General features: G+C 42.0%; 1 protein-coding gene across 2 annotated transcripts in view; it reads left to right on the forward strand.

Moving 5' to 3' along the window:
- LOC148357202 (uncharacterized) overlaps positions 1 to 24,369 on the forward strand; it is a 38,742-nt gene extending 14,373 nt beyond the window's left edge. For both annotated transcript variants that reach the window (XM_088347964.1, XM_088347963.1), the window contains exons 2-14: positions 4,576 to 4,805; positions 7,317 to 7,481; positions 7,562 to 7,623; positions 8,314 to 8,416; positions 9,320 to 9,405; positions 9,485 to 9,585; positions 9,654 to 9,724; positions 10,846 to 10,953; positions 11,098 to 11,168; positions 12,149 to 12,266; positions 15,449 to 15,613; positions 18,364 to 18,459; positions 18,530 to 24,369. In XM_088347964.1, coding sequence (XP_088204090.1) covers positions 4,629 to 4,805; positions 7,317 to 7,481; positions 7,562 to 7,623; positions 8,314 to 8,416; positions 9,320 to 9,405; positions 9,485 to 9,585; positions 9,654 to 9,724; positions 10,846 to 10,953; positions 11,098 to 11,168; positions 12,149 to 12,266; positions 15,449 to 15,613; positions 18,364 to 18,459; positions 18,530 to 20,092 — 2,886 coding nt within the window. In that variant the 5' untranslated portion in view covers positions 4,576 to 4,628 and the 3' untranslated portion in view covers positions 20,093 to 24,369. The remainder of the gene's footprint in view (positions 1 to 4,575; positions 4,806 to 7,316; positions 7,482 to 7,561; positions 7,624 to 8,313; positions 8,417 to 9,319; positions 9,406 to 9,484; positions 9,586 to 9,653; positions 9,725 to 10,845; positions 10,954 to 11,097; positions 11,169 to 12,148; positions 12,267 to 15,448; positions 15,614 to 18,363; positions 18,460 to 18,529) is intronic.
- Positions 24,370 to 24,622: the final 253 nt, after the last annotated feature.

The following is a 24,622-nucleotide window of genomic DNA, read 5'->3' on the forward strand; positions in this document are numbered from 1 at the left end:
TCGTGGGGGTGCTGGAGCCCATCCCAGCAATCATCGGGCAGTGGGCAGGGGACACCCTGAACTGGTTGCCGGCCAATCGCAGGGCACACGGGGACAGACAACTCACTCGCTCAATCACACCTAGGGACAATTTGGACCGGCCAATTCACCTGACATCTCATCTCATCAGCCGTACCGCTTATCCTCATTAGGGTCGCGGGGGGGTTGGAGCCCATCCCAGCCATCTCCGGGCAGTGGGCAGGGGACACCCTGAACTGGTTGCCAGCCAATCGCAGGGCACACAGGGACAGACCACTCATCCGCTCATTCACACCTAGGGACAATTTGGACCGGCCAATTCACCTGAAATGTTAAGCATAATATGTCGATTTTGTGTTTGCCTCGACATCTCCCTTTCACTTTTGATCATTTTGAAAATATTTGATATTTGTTTCATTTCTACAAGAGAAGCCAAAAGTCAATCTTGATCCGATGAAACCAGTCTAGCTGGTCTGTCAGTGAGTAATTTGCTTTTTGACGTTGAGGACCTCGAACTTGTCGTGAACTTGTTGTGGAAGTCAGCTTTCCGCTTTGCCAAGGCGTTTTCGTGGGTGGAGATCTGTTCGGTCGGCCTTTGGCCAGGTTGGCATCACGCCGTTGAAGTCAGACCTGCACCGGTTTTGATCTATGAGTGTTGGGAGTAGAGGTAATTTCAGGCCTCAGAAATCCATTCTGACCCGGGCCCGTGTGTGTTGAAGCCCGACCCAGCACGAGCTCAACCAATTAACTTGATTTGAGGGACCGAGCCCAGAGCAAATTGAAAAGGCTTGAAAAGTGTTTGAATTTGACCATTAAAAAGGTGTACGAACCCTGCCCTTTTTCTCCCTTAAGCTTGGGAAGTTGAGTCCTGAGATCTCGCAGCTCAGACCCTCCGAAAGAATCGGCAGCAGGATCTCCTGGAGGGGTCAAATCTTGTGATCCGGCCTCTCTAGTGAGGTCAGTACTGATGCTGTGGGAAAGTTTAGCGAAGGTGATGGTATTGAGGTCAGCAGAGAGGCACCCACGAGTCATGCAATTGTATGTATGTATCAAGTGATGTCATTGGGCTTGGAAAGGAGGCGCCCCATCAAAACCCATCAATACACATCATGACCGCCATGTTGTCATCAAGCAAACAAAGCCTCGTTGTTGGCGGCTCGCTTCGTTTTATTCTCAGAGGTTACCATGGTAGCAAATGTGTAGAACCGACTATCGTAGCGCAGAATTTTGTAGACTATCGTTGCTGTCACTAAATTAAATATGATTTTCTGATTAATATTGAGTTGAGTAGTTTCATATTTCTATTAGCTGGTGAGTTTATTATTGAGTGCAGTGTTTTTCAACTGCCGTGCCCGGGCACATGAGTGTGCTGTGAGACTTTGTCTTGTGTTCTGCACAAAATTGTCCAATTTTATCTTTGCAAAAGCATGCCATTGGTCACTATCTTTGCTTTTATCTGGGGATCAGCTGAGTAACTGTAACATTCATTAGTAAGCGGCAGAAGACTACTTTTTATCTTTTTGGATACAAATGATCTGAACATGAGATAGTATAGTATATTTAACAACTTGTTTTGTTTGGTGAAGCTGTGTAAGATTTGACTGTAGGTCTTGCACATATTTTGCTGATTTTAACAATTATTTTTACTTTAAAAAAGTTAGAAAGTCGTAAAGAAAATGTTCATTTATGGCAAACTTTCTATAAAATAGAAAATATATATGATAGAACTTGGAAAATGGGTTAAAAACATACTTAAATTTACAAGCCCAGCAAATATAAATCAAAATGAATAACCTGTATTACCTCGTAAGCCACGATGACTACAAATTGTATATTCAAAAAACAACTCATCAATTTAAGCAACGGGATCTTTTAAGTTTAATTGATTAATCAATTTTTAAACATTTTTGATAGTTTGCCTCAAAATTTTTGAAATTAAATAAAAGTGTGCCTTGGCTCCCCAAAAATTGGGAAACACTGATTTAGTAGACACTCAAAATAAGGAGAGAAGACATCAATGAATTTCAAACTTGAAGGAGAACAAGAGAGGACTGTACAAAAAACCCTCAAGAAGCAAAATGTCATATCGGTTATAAAGGTCCTCCCCTGAGCCCTTTTTTAGTAATTCTCCTAGGTTACAAAAAGCTGGTCTGCCCTTAAAGGATGTGATTATCAAAGAACAGGACTACTTTTTGACAATAGTGGATGAAAGGTTAGCCTGAACCTCAGCCCGGTTCTTAAATGCTCCTTTCAGAAATAAGAACCAGGAGACTGCATATTCTCTTAACTATTTACTGGATGCCAGAAAGATTGAATACACAGCTGATATTTTCAACATGAAGCGGAAAGTTTTTTTATCTTAAGATTGCGCCTAGACTTATAACGTCTTGGTCGCCCACCAATGCAGGGGGTGGTGGTGGGTGGATGTTGGTGGAATACGGTCTCATGTGACTAAGTTAGACTCAATGGTTTTAGCGCGTTCATATTGGATAATCTGTGCAAGAGTGCTTTTAGATATGAAGACACCAAAGCAGGCAAAGTCAGCTCAAGTCGTATATCTAATATCTGAGAGGCCTAATCTAACGTGACAATGATGTAAACTAGTATTCTCCAACATGGTGCCATATGAATACCTGAGTATCCCGTGGAAACGTTCTGAAAACAGCTTACCAGTGATGTACATGATGTATTAATAATTGACTGAACTTCGAATAATAACAACCTTGTAATAACGTAGTAAGAACAAAGTAATAACACAAGTTGTTACTTAAGAAATGTTTATCTAAACAGCAGCCGTTTGCGCTTATCAGTTACAAAAAGTAGTTTTCAGCTTCAAAAAGGTTGGTGACACCTAATGGAAATGGTGCATGATAGTCAAAATAACGAACAATAGTGAGTAATAATTATCAGAATAAAGAACAACCCTAGGATCATATCTAATATCCTTTACTGGTGTCCAATATTAAAAGCAGCAACAAGTAGAATAAACTCAAGCTGTGTCAATTAATTTTCTGACGAGCCTGCTACTCTTAGCAATATATTACATGTAATGCTTATTATGCCTTTCCAATCCTGTCCAATGTGTAAAGATCAAGCATATGAAACCATGTATTCACCCCCCAAAATTGTATTTTGCATTTTTTTGAGGGGTGAGGTGTGGTGGATTTGGGGGTAAATAAGTGTGAAAATAATGGTCTGACCTTTGAATCAACTAGGCCAAATCACCTTTTTACACAGAATGAGTGTGTCACAATTACAAACCGATTGGGCGCCCTCTGGTGGACTGAGGCGCTTTCTGGCTCGGCAGACCATAACATAGCCTCCGCCTCAAGGGACGACTGCCAGATGGTCCAAAAGAAAAAAAAAATACGGAGGGTGCAAAAACAGGACGGCTGAACATTCTTCTCGCAGGCCAGAGAGGGGGCTGAAGCGACCGGGGCCCTCCTCGCAGCTGGGACAGGAAGCCGAAGCGGCCTGGGCCCTCCTCGCAGTTGGGGCTGGGAGCCGAAGATACCGGGGACTCTCTTGCCAGCCGAGGCAGGGAGCCAAAGTGGCTGGGGACTCTTCTAGCAGCCAGGGCAGGGAGCCAAATCGACCGGGGACTCTCTTGCCAGCCGGGGCATGGAGCCACAGCGGCCGGGGACTTTCCTCGCTGGGGCCTGGGGGTTTCTTTCTCCTAGGTCCTTTCATCGTCGAGTGATACTGATTTTGGTGGTAACACCTGTCCCAATACAAACTGATTAGGTGCCCTCTTGTGGACAGAGGCGCAGTAAAGAAAGCAAAGTCAGACATTCGTTTTTCCATGAAACTTATTCCTACAGTACAAAGAAATGAAAAGCTTACATCGTCAACTACGCACAACAAAAGCTCTAAAGCCGAGAACCAGAGACATTCTGTAGCCCTTGTGTCACAACTTTTGCAAGACAACAGTCTGCACGTTGAAAGAAACCGCATAAAGTTGTGTCTTAAAAGCCCAGCATGTTTAAGAGCAGAGACATCTGCAAAAAATGCATTTTAAATAGAAATCATATTCAGAAATGTCATTGAAAAAGTTAAGATTGTATCAGCCATAATCTCAGGGGGTTTGGGTTATGTGCAGCTCTGTTAAGACCTTTGTCTCAAAAGTACTTGTCACTGGATACAAATAATACAATAATAATAAATATTCATTAAATAATCGATCAGTTGTAAATCATTCATTGTAACTGTATGGTAATCAATGCTTACTACACTGGCAAATACAATTACACCTTAAGATTTGCGTGAATTATGTGAGGAAGAGAATGAGGAAGGAAACAAAAGGGGAGGGGGGGGGGCACTTTGCATGCAGCACTGAGAAAAACCAGCCTGGCAGGTTTCATGAAAATCACCTTTCGTATAAATTTGCAAATGTCACCTGTGACACACACACATACAGAGTGTGATTAGATTTTTACATGTGCTTTGTGCAAGAGTGATGTTTGTTTTTTGTTGTTTTGAGGAAGTGACAGATTTTTTTTTTTTGCTTGTATGCACAAACACTGGATTGTAATAATTTGTGTTGTTTTCTAAATGCAGTGAGATGACAGGCGAGGTCAGAGGCGAGGCGGTTACGTCCCTCAGCTACCGGGATGCACATAATAGACGGCTCCTCGCCGGCCGATAACAACAAGATGGCAGAGCCGATGCCCCCGCCGCCTCCCCCGCCTCCCTTACCTCCGGCTCGCTTGCTCGGAGGGCCCCCGGGGGGCCTAAAACTTAACAAGAAAGTGAGGAGTTTCTTCTGGAAAACGATCCCAGAGGAGCAGGTACGAAAAGAAGCGCACCTTGTCCTGCAGATTTTGCACTAAGGCAATTACCGAATATTTTAGAAGTTGACTAGTCTCCGACTACTAAACGAATTAGTCGAAAAATCGGCTAATTATTATTATTTCCCTGAAATATAGCATGAAGGTTATTTAAATATGTGGAACATAATAAAAAAGACAAAGAAAATGCGCACATTGGAAAATTCATCTTTTAATCTACATACTGCTATTTCATACAAAAAATGAAATAGAATTCCAATTAAGGCGCAGTGCTCGCTCATTAGAGACAGGAATCCATGAATAAAACATTTTTTTATGAAAGAGCACATAAAGAGTAACTTAAAATCAAGTTACTATTTTTTTAACTCTGTAAACCATGAAAAGGATCATTAGCAGCAGTAGAACAGTAAAGAAAACAAACATGTGCATTTAGTGGTCAACTGCAAAGTCTGGAACAAAAGAACCCAACAATTCTCAAGGGTTTGAAATCAACTGGTTTTAACAACTGATGTTCGTTGTTTTGGAAACTGACGTTTATTCTTGGGACTGCGTGAATTTAATTTCAAATCGGTGTGTCAGGTACAATTTGGCATAACACTCATAGCCTCTTACATAACGAAATATATGTGTAGAAGATGACTAAACCGTATTGGCTTGATGGTTACTTGAATCGTACCGAGGCGAGTCAGACTCCATTTCTAATAACTGTGTCTCTTTAAATGTTTGTGCGTCTAGTTACTGCCATGATACGAAAGATCAACTTTGCAAACTTTGCAAGTTGTCTTTTTATCGGCCGTAACGACGCTAAAATGGTCCCACACTTTTTAAGTTTTGGTACTTATACCTGATGTTTACGCTGCATTTCTTTATGTTTATGTTACTGCATGTGCGACCCTCAGCAGAGATTATATTCATGGAAAGATGCCTCACACTGATGTAAAAACGGTTCTGGCGTCATTAGTCGACAATGGAATTCATTGTGGACTATATCTATTATCGATTGTTTTCTTCAACGTAGACTAATCGTTACTGTCACGCGGGAGACCGGACCGGACCAGAACGGAGGCAGGAGGCAGGAAGGGGGAACTCATTTGCGGTGACAATCATAACTTTTATTTAACAAAATAAAAGTCGTCCAAAACTCTGGGACAAAACAGAACAAAAACATTCTTACACTCAGAATGGTCAAGTACAGGTTTCCTCCGACTCAAACTAAACAGGACAGGGCATAACAGAACGGAAAATGTGTAATGAGCCAGCACCCGCAAAACCCACAACCCAGCCTTAAGTAGCAAACACGCAATTAGCTGATCTGCTTTAGCTGGTGCCCAAGGGGCGTGGCCAGCCGGTCGCCACGGTGACCATGCTGGCCATGACAGAGCCCCCCCCTTTAAGGGACAGCTCCTGAGGGCCCAAAAAGAAAAATTATTACTTCGCACCCCGGAATGGTTCGACGCTCTCGATTGGGTTAACCCCGCTCCCTCCTCCGAACCGGACAGAATCGGGACAGGCAAAACAGGAGAGTCGGAATCAGGACAGGCAGAATCAGAACCAGTCGGAATCAGGACAGGCAGAATCAGAACCGGACAGAATCAGGACAGGCAGAATCAGAACCGGACAGAATCAGGACAGGCAAGACACGAGAGTCGGAATCAGGACAGGCAAGACACGAGAGTCGGAATCAGGACAGGCAAGACAGGAGAGTCGGAATCAGGACAGGCAGAATCAGGGGAGTCGAACAGGCAGAATCAGAACCGGCAAACAAGACAGAATCAGAACCGGCAAACAGGACAGGTAATCAAGGGAGTCGGACAGGCGGAATCAGGAGAGTCCTACGGGCAGGCTGGAGAGACGGACAGGCAGGCTGGAGAGTCGGACAGGCAGGCGTCAAATCCTCCCGGGGCAATACCCAAAACCCCCCCCTCGCACCCCGGAATGGGTCGACGCTCTTGATTGGGGCAACCCCGCTCCCTCCTCCGAACAAGCAGGAACGAGGAGAGGCAGGCGCCATCGGCGTCAGACGGATCGGACTCGGCGCTCGGCAGGGGGGGTCGAACAGGCAGGCACGGGAGTCAGATGGGATCGTCTGCTGAGTTCATTTCTTGGTTGGCTCATTCTGTCACGCGGGAGACCGGACCAGAACGGAGGCAGTTGGCAGGAAGGGAGAACTCATTTGCGGTGACAATCATAACTTTTATTTAACAAAATAAAAGTCGCCCAAAACTCTGGGACAAAACAGAACAAAAGCATTCTTACACTCAGAATGGTCAAGTACAGGTTTCCTCTGACTCAAACTAAACAGGACAGGGCATAACAGAACGGAAAATGTGTAATGAGCCAGCACCCGCAAAACCCACAACCCAGCCTTAAGTAGCAAACACGCAATTAGCTGATCTGCTTCAGCTGGTGCCCAGGGGGCGTGGCCAGCCGGTCGCCACGGCGACCATGCTGGCCATGACAGTTACAGCATTACAGCGCTCGTGATCGCCAAATCTTCGTGTGCGTCGGCAGGTACGGGGCCGTGCCAACCTTTGGACGCAGGGCCCGATCCAACAGCGCTACCAGATCGACGCCAACACGGTGGAAGAACTTTTTGGGCAGAAGCAAGAGCGAGATGGCGAAACGTTTGCTAGAGGAGGAAGGCGGAACGCTTCACTGCGGGAAACAAAGGAGCAAGTGGGTGATGATAACAATAACAAAGAGAATAACAATGTCACTGCTGTCGCCGATTCAAATTTCAACCTCTTGCCCAACAGGTTTCCATCTTGGACACCAAGCGAGGCATGAATGTGGGCATTTTCCTCAAACAGTTCAAGAGGTACAAAGTGGCCCCTTCCCCAGGCTCCCAAGGTGTTGTGGGTAAAACACACCATGCTGGTTGCAAGTCAGTGAGGGCATCAAGGATGTTGAAATCCAGTCAACAACTCGGAAACTGGGGGAGAAAGGAAATTAAAAATATTATTAAATTAAAAAGAATCTAACTTTTTTAATGACAAATATTTACTATTAAAATTGTATCATTAAAAGTATTCCATCATCTATAAAAAAAGTAACTAAGACAGTCAGAGTTCCAGTAAACCCAAGCAGCAAAGGCGATATTCCAAGAGTTAATCAGGCAGCACTTGTGATTCAGAAGGGCGAGTAGCGATTCGGTACACTGTAAGAACAAGGGGCTGAGACCACGGCTCTTGGAGCGTGACAAGAAAGACAACGAACTAGCAAGGAACCAAGAGGACAGAATACTAATAAAGGAAAAGAGGGTGAGTTGTTATAGGAGGCAAAACCATTGGGAAATTACAACTGTGAAGAGAAAAATAGTACCCGAAGTGATTGGCAAAATAAGATAAGGTCGAGAGAAAGGAGAAAGAGACAGTTATCAGAAGACAAAACTATTGCAGCTGTGCATTAAAGACAAAATTAAACCATAGTGTTGAAATCTTTCATGAAACAAGATGTTTTGAAGTTTCACCTTCCAAATGGACAATTACTAGCTTTACTTTTTGTTCAGGTCCAACCAAGCCATCGTGGATGACATTCGCCATGGCAACAGCAAACCTTATGGGGTAGAGCCCCTGCGGGAGCTGCTGAAGTTGTTGCCTGAGGTGGACGAGGTATTGCATATATTTCGAAGTCTTCTTCTGGGTCCTGATTTTAAACCTAATACTAAACCCAGTGGACATTTTTATATAAGGTGTTTTTATAAGAACAATAAAATAAAACATGCATAGATATTCACATTTGTTTTGAGATATTCAATACAAACTGATGACATGCTGGACTCCTTAGTAAGTATCTAGTCAAAAATGACCGGACCTACTCACGTAGAAGCTGACTACCTAAAACTGCTTCAAAATATCCACATATTGAAATAAAAATGTGTGTTTATGTCTCTCCGGAGTATGAGTCAAACCTGCCAAAAAATGAATAATCAAGAAGGAAAAAACATGTATAAGTCGCAATCGCTGTATAAGTCGCATTTTGGGGGGGAAATGTATTTGATAAAATTCTACACCAAAGACACATGTCATATTGAAAGGTCATTTCAAATTGAAATAAAAGAAAGAACACGGTATACTTTGGTCAGTAACGACGTATCATACTAAGAGTTATTTAGATAACTCTAGCATAAAGAACATATGGTAAAAACTACAGTATTATCTTCAGTCCAAATCACCAAATCCAATCAGATCTTCATCCTCGGTATCACTTTTACCGGTAAACAACTACTTCAATGTGGGAGCTAGACTATAAGCCGCTTCCTCCTTTTTGCATTTACGTTGCGGTCAAGGTAGAAACTATCAATGCAGGCCTAGAGTGCCCTCTTGCAGTTTAGCGCAAAATAACATGTGAAATTTTATATAGTACCGGTAATAAAAAAGTAAAACTTATGCATATAATAATGTGTTAACTATCTCATATATAAGTCTCACTGGAGTATAAGTCGCACCCCCGGCCAAAAAAATGCAAATTATAATCCGCAAAATACGGTAATTCTTCTTTTTGTTTGGAGCAAGGTGAAGAAGATGAAGGCGTACAGCGGCGATGCGTCCAAGCTGCCGTTTGCCGACTCCTTCGTGTTCCTTCTCATTCAGCTCCCCAGGTGGACCTCCAAATTTTTAACTTCTGTGCAATGTGCCACCATCGTCAGCTCATAATTCTGTTATCCAATTGGTCCGCAGTTACACCAAGCGCATCGAGTGCATGCTAGCTAAAGAGGAGATTCCTTGCACGTACGAGACCATGCAGGAACACTTTGGCCTCCTTCGCTCTGCGACCAAAGGTGATGTTGAAAACTGCTATAAGAGAACAGTTGAAGGTGTTCATGATTTCCTGTTTTTTGCTTTGCAGAGGTTCTGGGTTGCCAGGAGCTCCACGCCATCCTCCATTTGGTGCTGCAGGCCGGGAACATCCTTAACGCTGTAAGAGACTTGGCAGTCTTTCAATACTCTCTAAATCATTTTGTTTCAACCTCTTTTGAGGGTGTTAGACAAGACCAAACGCAGGGCACAAGAAGACTGAAACAGGAGAAACCCCAACAGGGCGGGCATTTATTTAACAGCTAAAAATTTTTTACTAGATAGTAAGGAGTGTGTCAACAAAAACTGCTTTGGTGGGAGACTTGAGAGGGGTCCTGCGGTGGCGAAGATCTTTAGAGGGAGATTAGGGAGTATCTTAAAAAACATGGCTGGAGTGGAAGATCTTAGAACAAGGGGGAACTGAAGAGGAAGGTCTGGGAGTAGAAGCTTGAAATATGCAAAGGGAGATTTTGGAGTACCTTTGAAAAGATGGCTGAATTGAAAGATTTTAGGAAGAGCGGGGAAGTGAAGAAGAAGGTCTGGGAGTAGAAGCTTGAAATATTCAAAGAAAGATTTTGGATTACAATTGAAAAGACGGTTGAAGTGGAAGATCTAGAATTGAATGATCTTGGAACGAGGAGGGAACTGAAGAATTAAGTCTTGGGAGGAAAAGCTTGTTGTAATGGCGTGTGAATGAGCATGAATCAAAATGACTCAGCAATGTGAGGCAGGAGCCCGGAGTATTCATGGTAGGGATGGATAATTGTCTGATTGGAATCACCTGGGCAGAAAAATAGTGAGGTGTACTGGAAAATTAGGTAATGCTGCCATCTATTGGATAAAAAGTGGGACTGCAAGCAGCAAACCATGATAAAGGCTTTTTTTTTCCACAAAAAAAATCTCACGCACACCTACCGCCGAAAATGTTTAAAAATTCATTAACGGCACCAGTTTCATGTTTTTTTTTTGTTTTTTTCAAGATTAAATGATTATCTTGCCTGATTTGACAGTATAATCTTCCTATCGTTTGTGGGTTTTGTGGCTCAGGTAATACATTTTGTTTAATAATTTTACTGTAATTTTACAATTTCACTATATTTGTAACCGTTTTTTCAATTTTTACTTTTACTATATCTTTATCCTGGTTTATTTTAGATACATAAAATTCAATTTATTCTCATTTTATATATATATATATATATATATATATATATATATATATATGAAACAAGCGTCTGTTGCAGGGTGGTTACAGCGGTAAGGCGGCGGGTTTTAAACTCTCATCCCTTTTGTCCCTGGCCGACACCAAAGCCAACAAACCGGGAATGAATCTGCTGCATTTTGTTGCTCTGGTAGGACATCGCATATTTTACCAAACCCGTTTTTCTGCTTGCCACATTTTATTTCCTCCTCTCCTTTGTAGTCTCCTATATCTTTGTTCTCTTGCTCTTTGGTTTTCTCTTCATTTTTCTCCTGCTTCAATTTCATCGTCACAGGAAGCTCTGAAGACAGAGGAGAAGTTATTAGATTTCCCGCTCAAGTTGAGACACCTTCAGGCTGCTTCCAGGTCAGACCTTTTCTTTTCTTGGGTGAGGGATCTCAAACTCGCGGCCGGGTGGACAATTGCGGCACCCAGGATGAAAGCTTTGGGCTGCATTGTGTGATTCCACTTGTCTTCCAGTTATGCTTTCTTCCATCCATTTGTCCTTTATGTTTAAGTTTTAGCTCTAGTGGTATTTTCTAGAAATAGATGCACCTGAAAGCATCCTTGAATTTGAATATTTCACCACCTGATGATAAATATTATTAATAATAATAATAATGATAATAGTAATGATAGTTATCATAATACATTTTAACTTAAAAGCTCCTATCCGGACAACCGACGTCGCGATACACAGAAAGTAAACTGTGATCTAAATAAAAACTGAGATAGAAATAACTGTCAGTGTACAGCGTAGTGCAGCTGAAAAGGAGTGCTAAAAGGCACAAGGAAGAATAGAAACAACAGAGACTGAAAATTACCATAAAGTATCATTTTAATTCTCGTTGTTTGGCTCAGCCTTTTGCAAGGTTGTTGGTTTTTGGGTGTTCGTAGCAGCAAGAAGATATGAGGTCATGTCAAGTAAATACAAATTTCTCCACCTACGAGTAATATAAAATAAAACTTCATTTATCCGAATCAATACTTTCGTTCCTTTAACGAATTATTGTTTTAAACTACTAAGAGAAGCTAAATAATACACAGTCCTTTTAAACCCAGCCCGTGCTGATAATGGATTCATTTGATTTTTCACTTGAATTCTAAATCTTTTTAAGAATATATTTTTTTAGATCTTATTTTGTACAGATTAAGAAATATATATATTTAAGAACATCGGAATGTTTTATCAGTTTTTTTTTCTGTGTGTGGAAAACCCGATCAGGCCCAACCTTACTCAGAACCTCGCTCCCGCAATCCACATGAAAATTGAGTTTGAGACCCTCGTCTTAGGTGATGTACTCCGAACTCTCAAGGATTTTCAAATGTGCGACATGTTTGTTTAGGATCTCCTTGGAGATGCTGGACACAGAACTCCAGCGCCTGACATCTCAGATGCAAGCCCTTGAGGAGAGCGTCCGGATGGACCGGGAGCTCTTGAGCCAGATGGACGTCTTCCTCCAGGTAGCTCTGGTTCCTAAAATATCGTATTATCCACACAATATTGGCGCACCCCCCTCTTTTCTGATGTTTTTTTAGTTATAAAGCGCATCACACTATAAGGAACGTGGAAGCAAAATTACAGTAAAGGCCAGGGCTACACTGTTCACAAAAAAATGCCGTATTAACTCATTGATTACTCAGAGGCAATATCTCAATGATCACAATTGCATACTGTATGATTGCACAAGACTGTATGCAAAAGGAATCAAACCCAGACCCAGAGGTGGGTAGAGTAGCCAAACATTCTACTCAAAAAAAGTACCGTTACTTCAGAATAATATGACTAAAGTCAATGTAAAATGTAGTCATCTACATAATTACTTGAGTGAAAGTATACAGTGCTTGGTGAAAACATTTTCAAGTGCTGAGTAACTGTCGCAATGTGTTTTTTGTTGTTGTTTTTTTTAAATAACCCTTCAATACGATCATCAAATCAATCATCCAATCAACATAAATTAAATGTCATTTAAAAATAATCAAGGTAAATTTAAGTGTTTTGATAAAGAATATATTAATATGAGTACAAAACAGAGAAATACATCAAGCACAGGTAGCCCATTTTAAGCCCCACTACAAGCTCGGCTGGCAGAACAAAAAGCTAGCCCAAGGGGTCAGCAACCCAAAATGTTGAAAGAACCATCTTGTATCCAAAAAAGAAAAGCCTTATATAAGCCCTTAATGAACACAACACATGCAGTATGCATCCATATTAGCGTACAATCAAAATAACTACAGTATTTTGGATGCAGCACATCCTGTGGAAAATGACATGATTGCTGTATGATACCGTCTCAAGTTTAACTATATTATTATATTAATGGATTATCGAATGTTTAATTGTTTTGCTGAAATTACTGAAATGTAATTAAGAAAACCTATTTTTATGTCATTGAATTCCATGGCCGATCTCACACGCAGACAGACCAGTTTGCTACCCCCCTGGGACGCACAGTTCATCTCTTACACAGGGGACACGGGAGGGAAGAAAACAAGTGAAGGAGAAATGCATGTACATGCGTGGAGATTTAAGTAACGGGTTTAATGTACCCTAATCTAGCGACGTAGTTTCTTCATCACAAATCTAATCAAATAAAAGTAAAAAGTATAATCATTTAAAAATACTCCCAGAAGTACAAAATGCCCCAAAACATACTCAAGTAGATGTAACAGAGTAAATGTAACTTGTTACTACCCATCTTTGGCCAGATTGCAGGGTGTAATGTGCCGATTAGTATCCAGTAGACCACTAAGAATAGAGTCAAATCACGAAAAAGCATTAGGTCTTATCTCATCATCACACTATTTTTAGCCACCGTAGCAAATATCTGATGTTGATATTGGGCAGGGCTGCTAGAAGATTATAAAACATTAAACCGATCGGCGGTACAGCCGACTCCCAAATTACCAAGCGCAAGAAATTCTGAACTGAATTACAATAAGGGCATTGCAAGAAGTAATTCGGTCGTTCTGAACTGAACGAAGAGAACGGCATTTTGGGGAGTAATTCGGCTGTCCTGAAAGATGTAAACGCATGGCCCCACATATTCAAACCATTTGTCACTTACAATGCACATAGTGGGTTAATGGGATAAGACCTGCTGCCTTTTTATGCATTATTTGTATCCCTTGAGGTCTAGTTGATAGGATTTGAGACTTGCCATAGCGCTCTTGACAGAATGTTGAATTTTGACTACCGTATTTTCCGCACTATAAGGCGCACCCCGAAAAAATAGTTTTTGGTCCTATATTTGACATACATAAGACGCACCGGATTATAAAGCGCTACAATGGGAACGTCGACAAAACAGTCAGATAGTTCAGTCAAACTGATTACCCCCTTAACATTCCCAAAGCTTGCAAAGAAGCAAATACGTGTCGTAGACACGTGCGGATGCGGTGTCCGTACGATGTCACTCAAATGCATCGTTCCAAATATCATTCGGAAGATTAAAGTCTTGGGATTCAAGAAATGCCAACCATTCCTTAGTTTCTATTTTCTTTTTCGCTCGCAACTTTACTGTGCATATGACAACAAACACTTGGAATTGAGTTTAATTTAAAAATAGACAATCATTCCATGCATTATCTGCACCGCTTATCACAGAAACATCGAGTTCAGTCTGAAACAAGATACAGGGAAAATATTTAGCCGGAGTAGCTCACCGAAGTCGTTGTGTTCAATAATAATGTGCAACCATGGTCCTCTTACATCCGTGAGTGTAGTAAATCCAGGAGAATAAAATATTTACAAATACAGAATAGTAAAAAATGCTTTCTCTATGCCGTCAACCCAACGTGTGATTCACATTTATCTTTTTCGGCCAATTGCAGGCTTTGTTTTGGCGCTTTAGCCTATGCCAGCCTGTAAATGATAAAAAGGATCCGCCCCTTTACCTCCGAATAACTTTAGCCAACAGTGATCGATTCAACTGATGATTGACACATCTTTTTCGGCCAATTGCAGGCTTTGTTTTGCCGCTTAAGCCTATGCCAGCCTGTAAATGATAGAAAGGATCCGCCCCTTTACCTCCAAATAACTTTAGCCAATAGTGATCGATTCAAATGATGATTGACACATTGGTTAGCCAATGAAACGCCGGTAAATAAATCCTAGCATACACCGCGGACTACTTGGCGTTCAGGGGAAAATCTAGTCTGCGTCTGCTGCATTAGTTGCAAGACTTTGCGACTTACCGGTAATATTGATCCATAAATAAGGCGCATGGTCAGCTTTTGAAAAAAATAAAGGCTTTTAGGTGCGCCTTATAGTGCGGAAAATACGGTAATTGAGTAAAGGGCGTGGGGCTTGGCCATAGGTCAATTGTAAACAACCATCCATGTCCCTAGCGGCCTGCTGGTTAGGATTTGGTTCGCTAACCATCGCTACCCGGTTCACCCAGATTTGCCACCCGTGTATGCAATTGTTATCAGCAATAAGAATAATCGACTTATCATATCTTGTACTAATATAGAAACACATTCCCAATTTTGTACGCACCAGATTATAGAGCACACGTATTCAAATTTATGGTCAATTTTAGGGTTTTGAGTGCGCCTTTAGTCTGGAAACTATGGTAATCTTATCCATAGATTGTACAGACAAGTGATATTAACGTAGACTGGACTGGCTGGATTATCCTCAGGAGGCAGCGGAAAAGCTGAGCTCTTTGCTCGCCGGCCGGCAGTTGCTGAGCAAGGAAGCAAGCGAACTGATGGACTTTTTATGCGAGGACGGCGACACATTCCGGCTGGACGAGTGTTTTACCATTTTGCACGGCTTCTGCTGCAAGTTCAGCTACGCCGTCAAGGTAGGCCGCCAGTTCGAAGCTTGCGTCTTGTTTATCAGTTTTGAAGCGGATGTCTAATGCGAGCAGTCTACCTTGCCAAAAATGATTCATCCATCCATTATCTGCAACCGCTTATCCTCAGTAGTGTCGTGGGGGTGCTGGAATCAGCTGTCTTCGGGCAGTGGGCAGGGGGACAGCCTGAACTGGTTGCCAGTCAGTCGCAGGGGCACACAGGGACAGACAATTCGCTCGCTCATTCACACCTAGGGACAATTTGGAATGGCCAATTAACCTGACATGCATGTTTTTGGAATGTGGGAGGAAACCAGAGTGCCCGGAGGAAACCCACGCAAGCACGAGGAGAACATGCAAACTCCACACAAGAGGTTCGATCTCATGACCTCAGAACTGTGCCGCACACGTGCTAACCACTGCGCCGCCGTGCTGCCCCCTGCTTAAAAACTATTTCCGTTTCAAAAATAAAATCAGATTCAAATGAGTAGGCTTTTAAGATTTAAATTTAATTGACAAAATTTGTTTTTCCACTTTTTTTTTAAATACAGGAAGCTCAAGGGTTTTTTCATATTTTGTGGGGGAAACAAACTACACTCTATTAATAGTTCATTTCTATCTTCCAAAAGTTTTAGTATTTTTCACACATTTTTTCTTAGAGAAAAATAAAATTAAGTGCATGCGCTGGGACGCCATGAAGTAATTTTGCGGCCTCAGGGATTATAGTTTGAGGCCCCCACCTTAATATGAAAGTTTAAGGCACAGTGTGTATTATTTGCCCACAAGATGGCGTTGCATTCTGTCGTGCCACAAAAAAAACAGTGCTACAATCACAACCGAGTTAAATTAGGGGGACTCAAAATGACGCATCCAAACGCATCCTATTACTTTTGAAAAGAAGAAAAAAGAGGAACGAAACAAAGGACAAACAAAAGAAACAAAAAGAAAAGAGGAAAATTGAATTAAAAAAAAGACAAAAAGTAAATCTCAAGAAAAAAGGAAAAGAAAAAAGAGAGAAAATTGCATTTTTTTGCTTTTTTATTTTTTTCTCATTCATTGCTTTTTTTCTTTCTTTCCTTGATACTTTCTTTTTCTCAATTTTCGTTTTTTTTATTTTGTTCCCCTATTTCCCTTTCAATGCCCACTTTCTTTTTTTGCCTCTTTTTCTTCTTTCTTCCTCCCTATTGTTTATTCCTTTTTTTAAAAAAATCTTCCTTCTTTTTGTCTTTATTTGTGAAAGGCTGGGTAAAAAAATGGAAGAAAAAGGTTGATTTTTTTCTCACTTTCAGTACCCCCAGTTTGTAATCTCCCTTGGACTCATTTTTGCTTGCATTACACATTACAACAACAAATAAAGTTGGAGAAATAAAAACTCTGTCCCTTTAAAAAACAGCGGAAAGTTTTTATCAGCACTGTTTTTTTAGAAAACTCCATTTGGCCCAACCACAACCGGATCTTTCAGAGGGCCACAACTCAATTCAGTTTGAGTGTTTGTTTTATTCACTGCATATCAGCTTATTAACACATGTAGTTCTATTGGCATAAACCTATGTCAAGCTAAATTAAAGGGACAGAGTGTATTACTTGACCAATAAATGTCCTGGTATTGCATGGTGCACCTAAAAATAGGCGCTAAAAGCAGAAGGAAGATTAACTATGGGGATTAAAAGTGACCTAACCGCACAAATATTATTGTCGTGTTTTTTTTTGTGTTTTTTTTTTGCCAGCTTTTCGTGAGGTTTTGGTTTTTGGGTACCCGTAGCAACAAGATTGCAGACTATTATATCAACACCCTCTAGGGAAGGCTCATGACATTGGAAAGAACAGCAAATTTCTAAACACATGAGTATTTGTGAAAATGGATGCTTAGATGAGAATTGATTAATAATTAGTTAATATATAATTAATAAAACATTTTGAATTAGTTTTTTTTTACCACCAAGAGGATCTAAATAATACATACTGCCCCTTTAAGAAATGTCACAGCTTTTAAAATGTTGGATTCATCGACACATCATTCTGCTAAATTTAGGTAATGTTTCGTTTCAATCCCTTTTGTTTTGAATTGGGCTTTTTGCAGTGTGGAGCTGCAAGCATAATGGGATAATTAAGTTAAACGAAAACTATGTTTTGCCAAATGAAACAAAACTGTCCTGTAATTATTTTTTAGATTTTATTTAAAAGATGATTTTTTTCCAGCATATACTAATTTTGGCTCAGAACCTCACAAATTCATCTGGCCCCAGTAATATAAATAAACTGAGTAATATCTAAGATTTGTTGTTTTTACTTTTTGGGGGGATTATAATTAGTCAGTCTGAAAGAAGCAAAGTATACTATTTAGTCCTTCCCAGTGGTAAAAAGTCATTTAAAGCAATTAATTTGAAAAATCAATATTGTTTTGTATAGTAAGTAGAAATATATGAACTGTCATATAAAAGTGCATTTTAAGCGCAAAATAACATGTGTCATGTCATGAAATTTACATTTCTTCTACTTATCGTGGCTGACCAAGAGGTTGCTGATATGATTGTCCGCCATCTTGCTGCTACATTGTGAAATTCTGGGCAAAAAAAAAAATGCGGTTTGGTCACTTTGAGTCTCTATAGTTGGTTTTCTTCTATGTGCTTTGTAGCACTCGTTTTCTGTTGCGTTACACAACACAGTGAAATCTAGTGGTCAAATATTACACACCATCTCTTTAAAGCCATGCCTTGTTTATTATTGTGTCTGAAAACCAGATTGTTGGATGATTGCAGGAGAACAGGGAGCGAGAAGTCAAGGAACACGCCGCTCGCCGTCGCTTACAAGCCTTGGAGGAGCGGAAGAGGCATTCGTGGGCTGGCAGTGAAGAGGTAAATCCAAATTTCCAAACTGCGTAATGTGTGAACAGGAAACTTTACAAACCGCTTTATGCTATGGCAGGTAGCTGGCAATGCAGGCTGGTACCGCAACAGCATAACAGACCTTTCGAAGGCCGTGCTGCATCAGGACGACGCCAGCATGCTCCTGGAGCTCCTCTCGCCAAAGTCGAACGGCTGGCGTGCTTCTCGCCGGCCTGAGAGACGTTCGCTAAGATCACCGCCAAGAAGCCCCTCCTCGCTGTGCACCTATACAACGCAACACATGGATGATGAGGACAGGCGACGCCAAAGGACGGTTTCGCTAACACAGCCGGAACTCGCCAAAGACGGTGGCGGAGACCCCGAACACAGCAACACTAGCACCATTTCGGGGCTTCTGCAGAACTGCACACTAGTTCCTACGCCGAAGCCCCCTGAAGAGATCACTGCCCCCTGTGCAGAAGAGCCGCCGGCAAAAACTACAGCTGTTTGGTGCGTGACGAGTGTGTGCGAGGAAGACCTTCCGGTAGAGAAGCAACCCTCTTTCTTTCCGGTGCCTACCCAAGACGAACCTGTCAGCTGCCAGCCGCCACCTTCCACCAAGCTTTGCCCCCTCACCACAGATTTTCCTGAATCAGACCAGTGCGAGAATCTGGCTTCACGTAAAGCTGTCACTCCTTCCGCAAACGATATCCAATCCAAGCAGGTGCGCACCCTCAACAGCTCTGAGAAGCAAAACATGAGGAGGGTAGTGCCCATCTCTAGAACTGGCAAAGAAAAGCGAGGAGAAAAGCTTGCTGCTGTTGCCGCCTACTCATCACATCGCTCCAACCTCCAGTCCAGAAATTCCCAGGAGCGTCGCATCCCTGCCACTCACAAGCAGCCTGAAGAAAAGATGTGCCGCTCCACGCTTCGAGCGCTCGGCAGCGGGAGCACCAACCCTCCCATCACACAACCACCTGCCCCATCATCCAGACCAACATTTACCCGAAGCACCACCTCTTCCTCTTTGAGGCGGACGAACAACAGCACACCACAAGCTATCGTCCCAAAACGGGTTCCTGAGGCGTCCTCCAAGGCCCCAACATCCGCTGAGCAGCCCTCCTCATCCAAAAAGATCCCCAGCGTCAGGACACCACCAAACGTCAGGACACCGCCAAGCATCAGAACAGCATCAAGCGTCAGGACAACTTCAAGCAGCAGGACACCGTCAGGCGTCAGGACACTACCAAACATCAGGACACCACCAAGTCTCAGGACACCACCAAGCCTCAGGACGCCACCAAGCGTCAGGACACCACCAATTGTCAGGACACCGCCAAGCGTCAGGACACCGCCAAGCGTCAGGGCACCGCCAAACATCAGGACACTGCCAAACATCAGGACACATCCAAATGTCAGAACATCTCCCAGCATTGGGACACCACAAAGCATCAGTGCACCGCCCGCTTCCAGAGTCAGGACGTCCGCAAATGTAAGGACAGCACACAGTTTAGTTTCATCTCCAAGTGTCCGAACAGCGCCGGCCATCAAGACTTCTCTTGGCTCAACCGTCAATCAGACCCCTGAGCGAGACAGCAGCTTCTCAGGCAAATCTGGGCATTCACGGCCATCCATCAAGACCTCCAGGCCTAGCTGGAGATGACAGACAGATAATATCAAACGTTGGTCTCACAAGCTACTCCCTCATGGAAAATTGTTTCATTTGTTTGTCTGGGAGGGGCCCGGGGCAACCTCATTGAAAGTGATTTCCAAAAGATTTTTGGCGGGCCAATCAGTCTTTGGCTGGCTATTATGTCTCCAGACATGGAGACAACATCACTACTCTGCATGATTTTACTGATCGCAAATTTGCAAAGGCTGCTAAAAATTTCCAAGTTTAGAGGAGAGATTTTTAAGAATACTATTATTAAAGTAGTTAACAAAAAGCAGGATTTGGCGCTTGAGTTTCAAGAAGCTCAGTAAGAGTAGGCAATAAGGAAAGAATATATACACAAGATATTATTGTGATATTTTTTTTTAATTATGATCTCAATTTTATCACGATTCTTATTAAGCACTTTTTTACTTACCAATTTAAAAATTTCTGACCTGTAGAACTAAAGGGAAAAAAACCTAGCAAATTACGCCGACTATGCCACCCAAACAGAATTTAACTTGAAAAGTGTAAACGTTCAAATTTGTATCAAACGTGCATGGAGTTTAACAATAACCCCCAAATGTAATAAAAATCTCATTATTTCTATTCACTGCACTTGAGCACACACTTTCTTCAATCCAGCAAGAGGACTCCTTTCATATGCTAACCACTCCTTGCAGGTATTGCATTTCACAAATGATAACAACTCATTGTATTTACAGGTACTCTTGTTGTATGTAATTTGATAAGCATTTTCATAATCTGTTCTTGTTATGTTGACCCTTTGTACACACGTGACCTAACCACTTGACGACACCATGACGTACGGCATAAACCGTAGTAAACAGTGGGTGAGGCCGGCAAACTGTAGACAGCAATAACATAAGACACGATTTTATTTCGCACCATTGGCAATGACTACTAGTCAAATGAATCTTGTTGGGCTGTCGGATAAGGTGGGTCAGCTTGTCGAGAGCACAAAGAGCGCTGTTCAGAGAAACTGAGGATAGCTTTAGCAGGGCTAACTACCGCCCCATGAATTCCTCCCACTGACATATTCACACATCTGAACAAATCGTCCTGTCCGCCTGACTTCAGTCCACACGATCTGTACCACTTTATCGTAAATGGAGTATCCCAATACACCAGTGTTAATCTAAGGGTTGACAAAAGTCTGGATGCTTACCAGTTCTAGCTGGTTGGGTTACCGGTACGCGTTGTTCACTGACACGGGGAGGCACCTCAAAATGGCAAAGCTAAGACACTAACGTTAACTGTGTATGCTGATATGAAAGCTGCTCAAATTTTTCATCATTTTTATTTGAGCTACAGTGGCTACATTGAATGTATTTGGCATGCCAATTTCCACTCCCCAGCAGAATCTCCCCTCCCCTTAACGCGAACGCTGTCAGCTAGGGTTCTTCAGGCGTCCGTTATGGCTCTCATACCTCTGAGTATGCAATGTTGTGTCACGTGCAACAGGTCAATTGTACTGCTCTGTCTGTTAATAATTGTAAATCGCACATTTTCCCCAAAAACACAAAACTTGCAGTAACCTGACTACCCTGACACTCGTTCCTTAAGCGATGCCCATTTACTGTACTGTACTGAATTTCCGGACTCTGCCCCATGAGCACTTAAGCGCATAAATGACAAATTGAAGAATAATTTTACTGAAACTAAGGAAAAGGTGATAAAGCTTCAGTGTTGAGTTAATTGTTTAAAGAAACGACTGAATTAGTGTGAAAGTGTCACAGCTATATCATATTTTAAGATCAAAATCTAATGCAGTCTGATATGTCATCTATATCACTGAAGGTCTAGTGGTCAGGACTCGGCACTCTCGCTGCCGTGACCTGGGTTTGATTACTGTTGCATCCAATGTTTTGTAATCGTGTGATGTTTTTTAACTGATCATAAATATGGTAATTAACTACCGTAATACCTCGTGTGTAAAGCGCACCCAAACTTTGGGTTCTTTTTTAGGTTAATTAAAAAAAGCATCAGAGACGAGAATTTTTTTTGTTGAAAAACAAACTCAACAGATAACTTTATATCCTTTGATGTTGTGACATATTAAAAGCTCTTAGTCCGGTAAAGGACTTTGCGTTTTGCCTATTTTTGTATCTCTATTCAAATTAATTATGTATTCATTTTGATTGTTGTGAACCTTATTTTAAAATGTTTAAGTTATTTATGTTTATTTGTTTTGCGACATGCGCGTTCATTAATGAATTATAGTACTGTAGATTATATGTTTCTATACTGCACTTCAATCTGCAATTTGTTGTCTGAAAAGTGCTATGCAAATACATTTTGACTTGATCTCCATCCATCCATCCATTATCTTCACCGCGTATCCTCAGTAGGGTCGCGGGGTTGCTGGAGCCCATCTCCGCTATCTCCGGGCAGTGGGCAGGGGACACCCTAAACTGGTTGCCAGCCAGTCGCAGGGCACACAGGGACAGACAAGTCACTCGCTCATTCACACCTAGGGACAATTTGGAGCGGCCAATTATCCTGAAACGTATGTTTTTGGAATATGGGAGGAAACCGGAAAGACCGGAGGAAACCCACGCGAGCACGGGAAGAACATGCAAACTCCACACAGGAGGTTCGATCACATGACCTCAAAACTGTCCCGCACACGCGTTAACCACTGCTCCCGCGTGCTGCCCTTGGCTTGGTCTGATTTGATTAAATAAAACGAAAAGCACAAAGGAACCTAATTAAATGAAATACCTTAATGGGTAAAATACGTGTATAAATAAAATAACAAATTTCCACTGTTGACAGTTATTGAATGAAAGAATTTTGCACTATTGACCAGAAATAGTGAAATATATTTTTAATTAACAACAGAACATGACAAAATGACCAGCAAAACCAAGTACCATACATACTTGCATATAAGCCTAAATCGCATAGAAACGGCCCCCTGAAACTGCTTTAAAATAGTCCCAATCTTACTAACAGAAATTCAAAATATTAATAAAGCGTGTACCTATATATTGATAATTATTTAACTTTGTAGTTAAAAAGGTGAATATACTGGTGAAAAGGTAAAAACACAACATTTTTAAACCATTTACTGCACCTTCCTGCAGCGCTTCAATGGCAAACACTCATACACCATTTTCATATTTTGCATCATTTCCTTCTCTGAGTTGATTTTTGTGTCACTTTTTCCTCTTTTCCTCCCCTGATCCATAACGTTCTTTGGATCCATTATTATGGGCATAAAAATGGAATAAAACCAACAAAATCACATTAAATGAGATGTGGTCCCTGTCAAGCACAATTCAGACAGGGAGAAGAGATTGAGCAGGGCATTATCACCATCTACAGTCAAGGAATGTAATTGACCCTCTGTTTTTTTTTCTTCATTTTATTAGCATTATTCTGCTAAGGAAAATGCTCGCGACCCACTGAAAAGGGGTCCGGCCCCAAACTTGATTCCGGATCCATCTGTGGAGAAACCCTGCTGTGAATAATTCACAAAGTCTTTTTATTGTCTAAACTCTTGTGAACGGGGGCCAGATTTGGTGAGCTGAAAATGTGTGAGGACTGACTATTCAGCCTGGCATTCTTTTAACAGTCTTGATAAAGTTCACTGAAAGATTTGCAGTGACAATTAACGTCGCAACATTTTAGCTCACCTTTTCAGCATTTTCATTTGGCTCGCAGGGTCTGGTAAAAAAAAGCACTGCTGTGCCGTTCAAACAGCTTCCAGTTGCTTCACCTTTTCACAACATCGTTTCCAGTTAGCTTGTCGTAGTCAGAGAGTTTTGTCTGGCAGCGCCTTCTGTCATAATTGCCAATTTGGAACACGTGCGGCGGCTTGATTGGCACCAACAGCCCGGACAAGCTGATTGGTGGCCACACCCTTCTTAAGCCCCCGGCTTCAGTTCAGACTTTGTCAGATCGTTGCGAGCTGTTGTGTTTCACTCAGTGAGCGTTCCTGTCTGACTCCGTCCCTTTTAAAACCTGTCTGCTGCCTGATCTCTGTTTTGACCCGTTTCTGGACCCGACTACGCCTGTTCTGCCCTTCCCTGTTACCTGACCCGTTTTGTTTCATTTCCTGCCTGCCCCCTGCCTACGACCCTGATTACGAACTTGACATCGCCTCTGATCTCCAGCCCCGGCCAAACGACTTACCATTCCCGGCTGTCTTCATCCGACACGGAAGTGTCACTCCCACCTCGCTAGCTCCCGTTTTCCGTCAGTCGTCGGATCAAGCAAGCCTTACTCTCCCTCTCTTTTCAATAAAATTGAGAAACGTATGCAATTGAGTCCTGTGTCCGTTCTGGTCCTTGACACCTTCTCATATGTTCTTTGAAAACAGCCAAAGTCTCGAAGCAAATTAGGCAGATGCAGTTGTTTCGGGGATAAAAGACTCAAATTTCCACTTGTCCTGGAGGCAACCCTCACAGTGAACTACTCTTTTTTTTATTTGCAGTTGCCATGTCGGAAATGGGGTGGGCTAAAATTCTTACAGAAACCAAGGGCCAGGTGGCCAAAGGGCTACTGCCATCA

Source organism: Urocampus carinirostris, chromosome 11 (assembly GCF_059441175.1).
Source record: "Urocampus carinirostris isolate Australia breed hairy pipefish chromosome 11, RoL_Ucar_1.0, whole genome shotgun sequence".
Classification (NCBI taxonomy): domain Eukaryota; kingdom Metazoa; phylum Chordata; class Actinopteri; order Syngnathiformes; family Syngnathidae; genus Urocampus; species Urocampus carinirostris.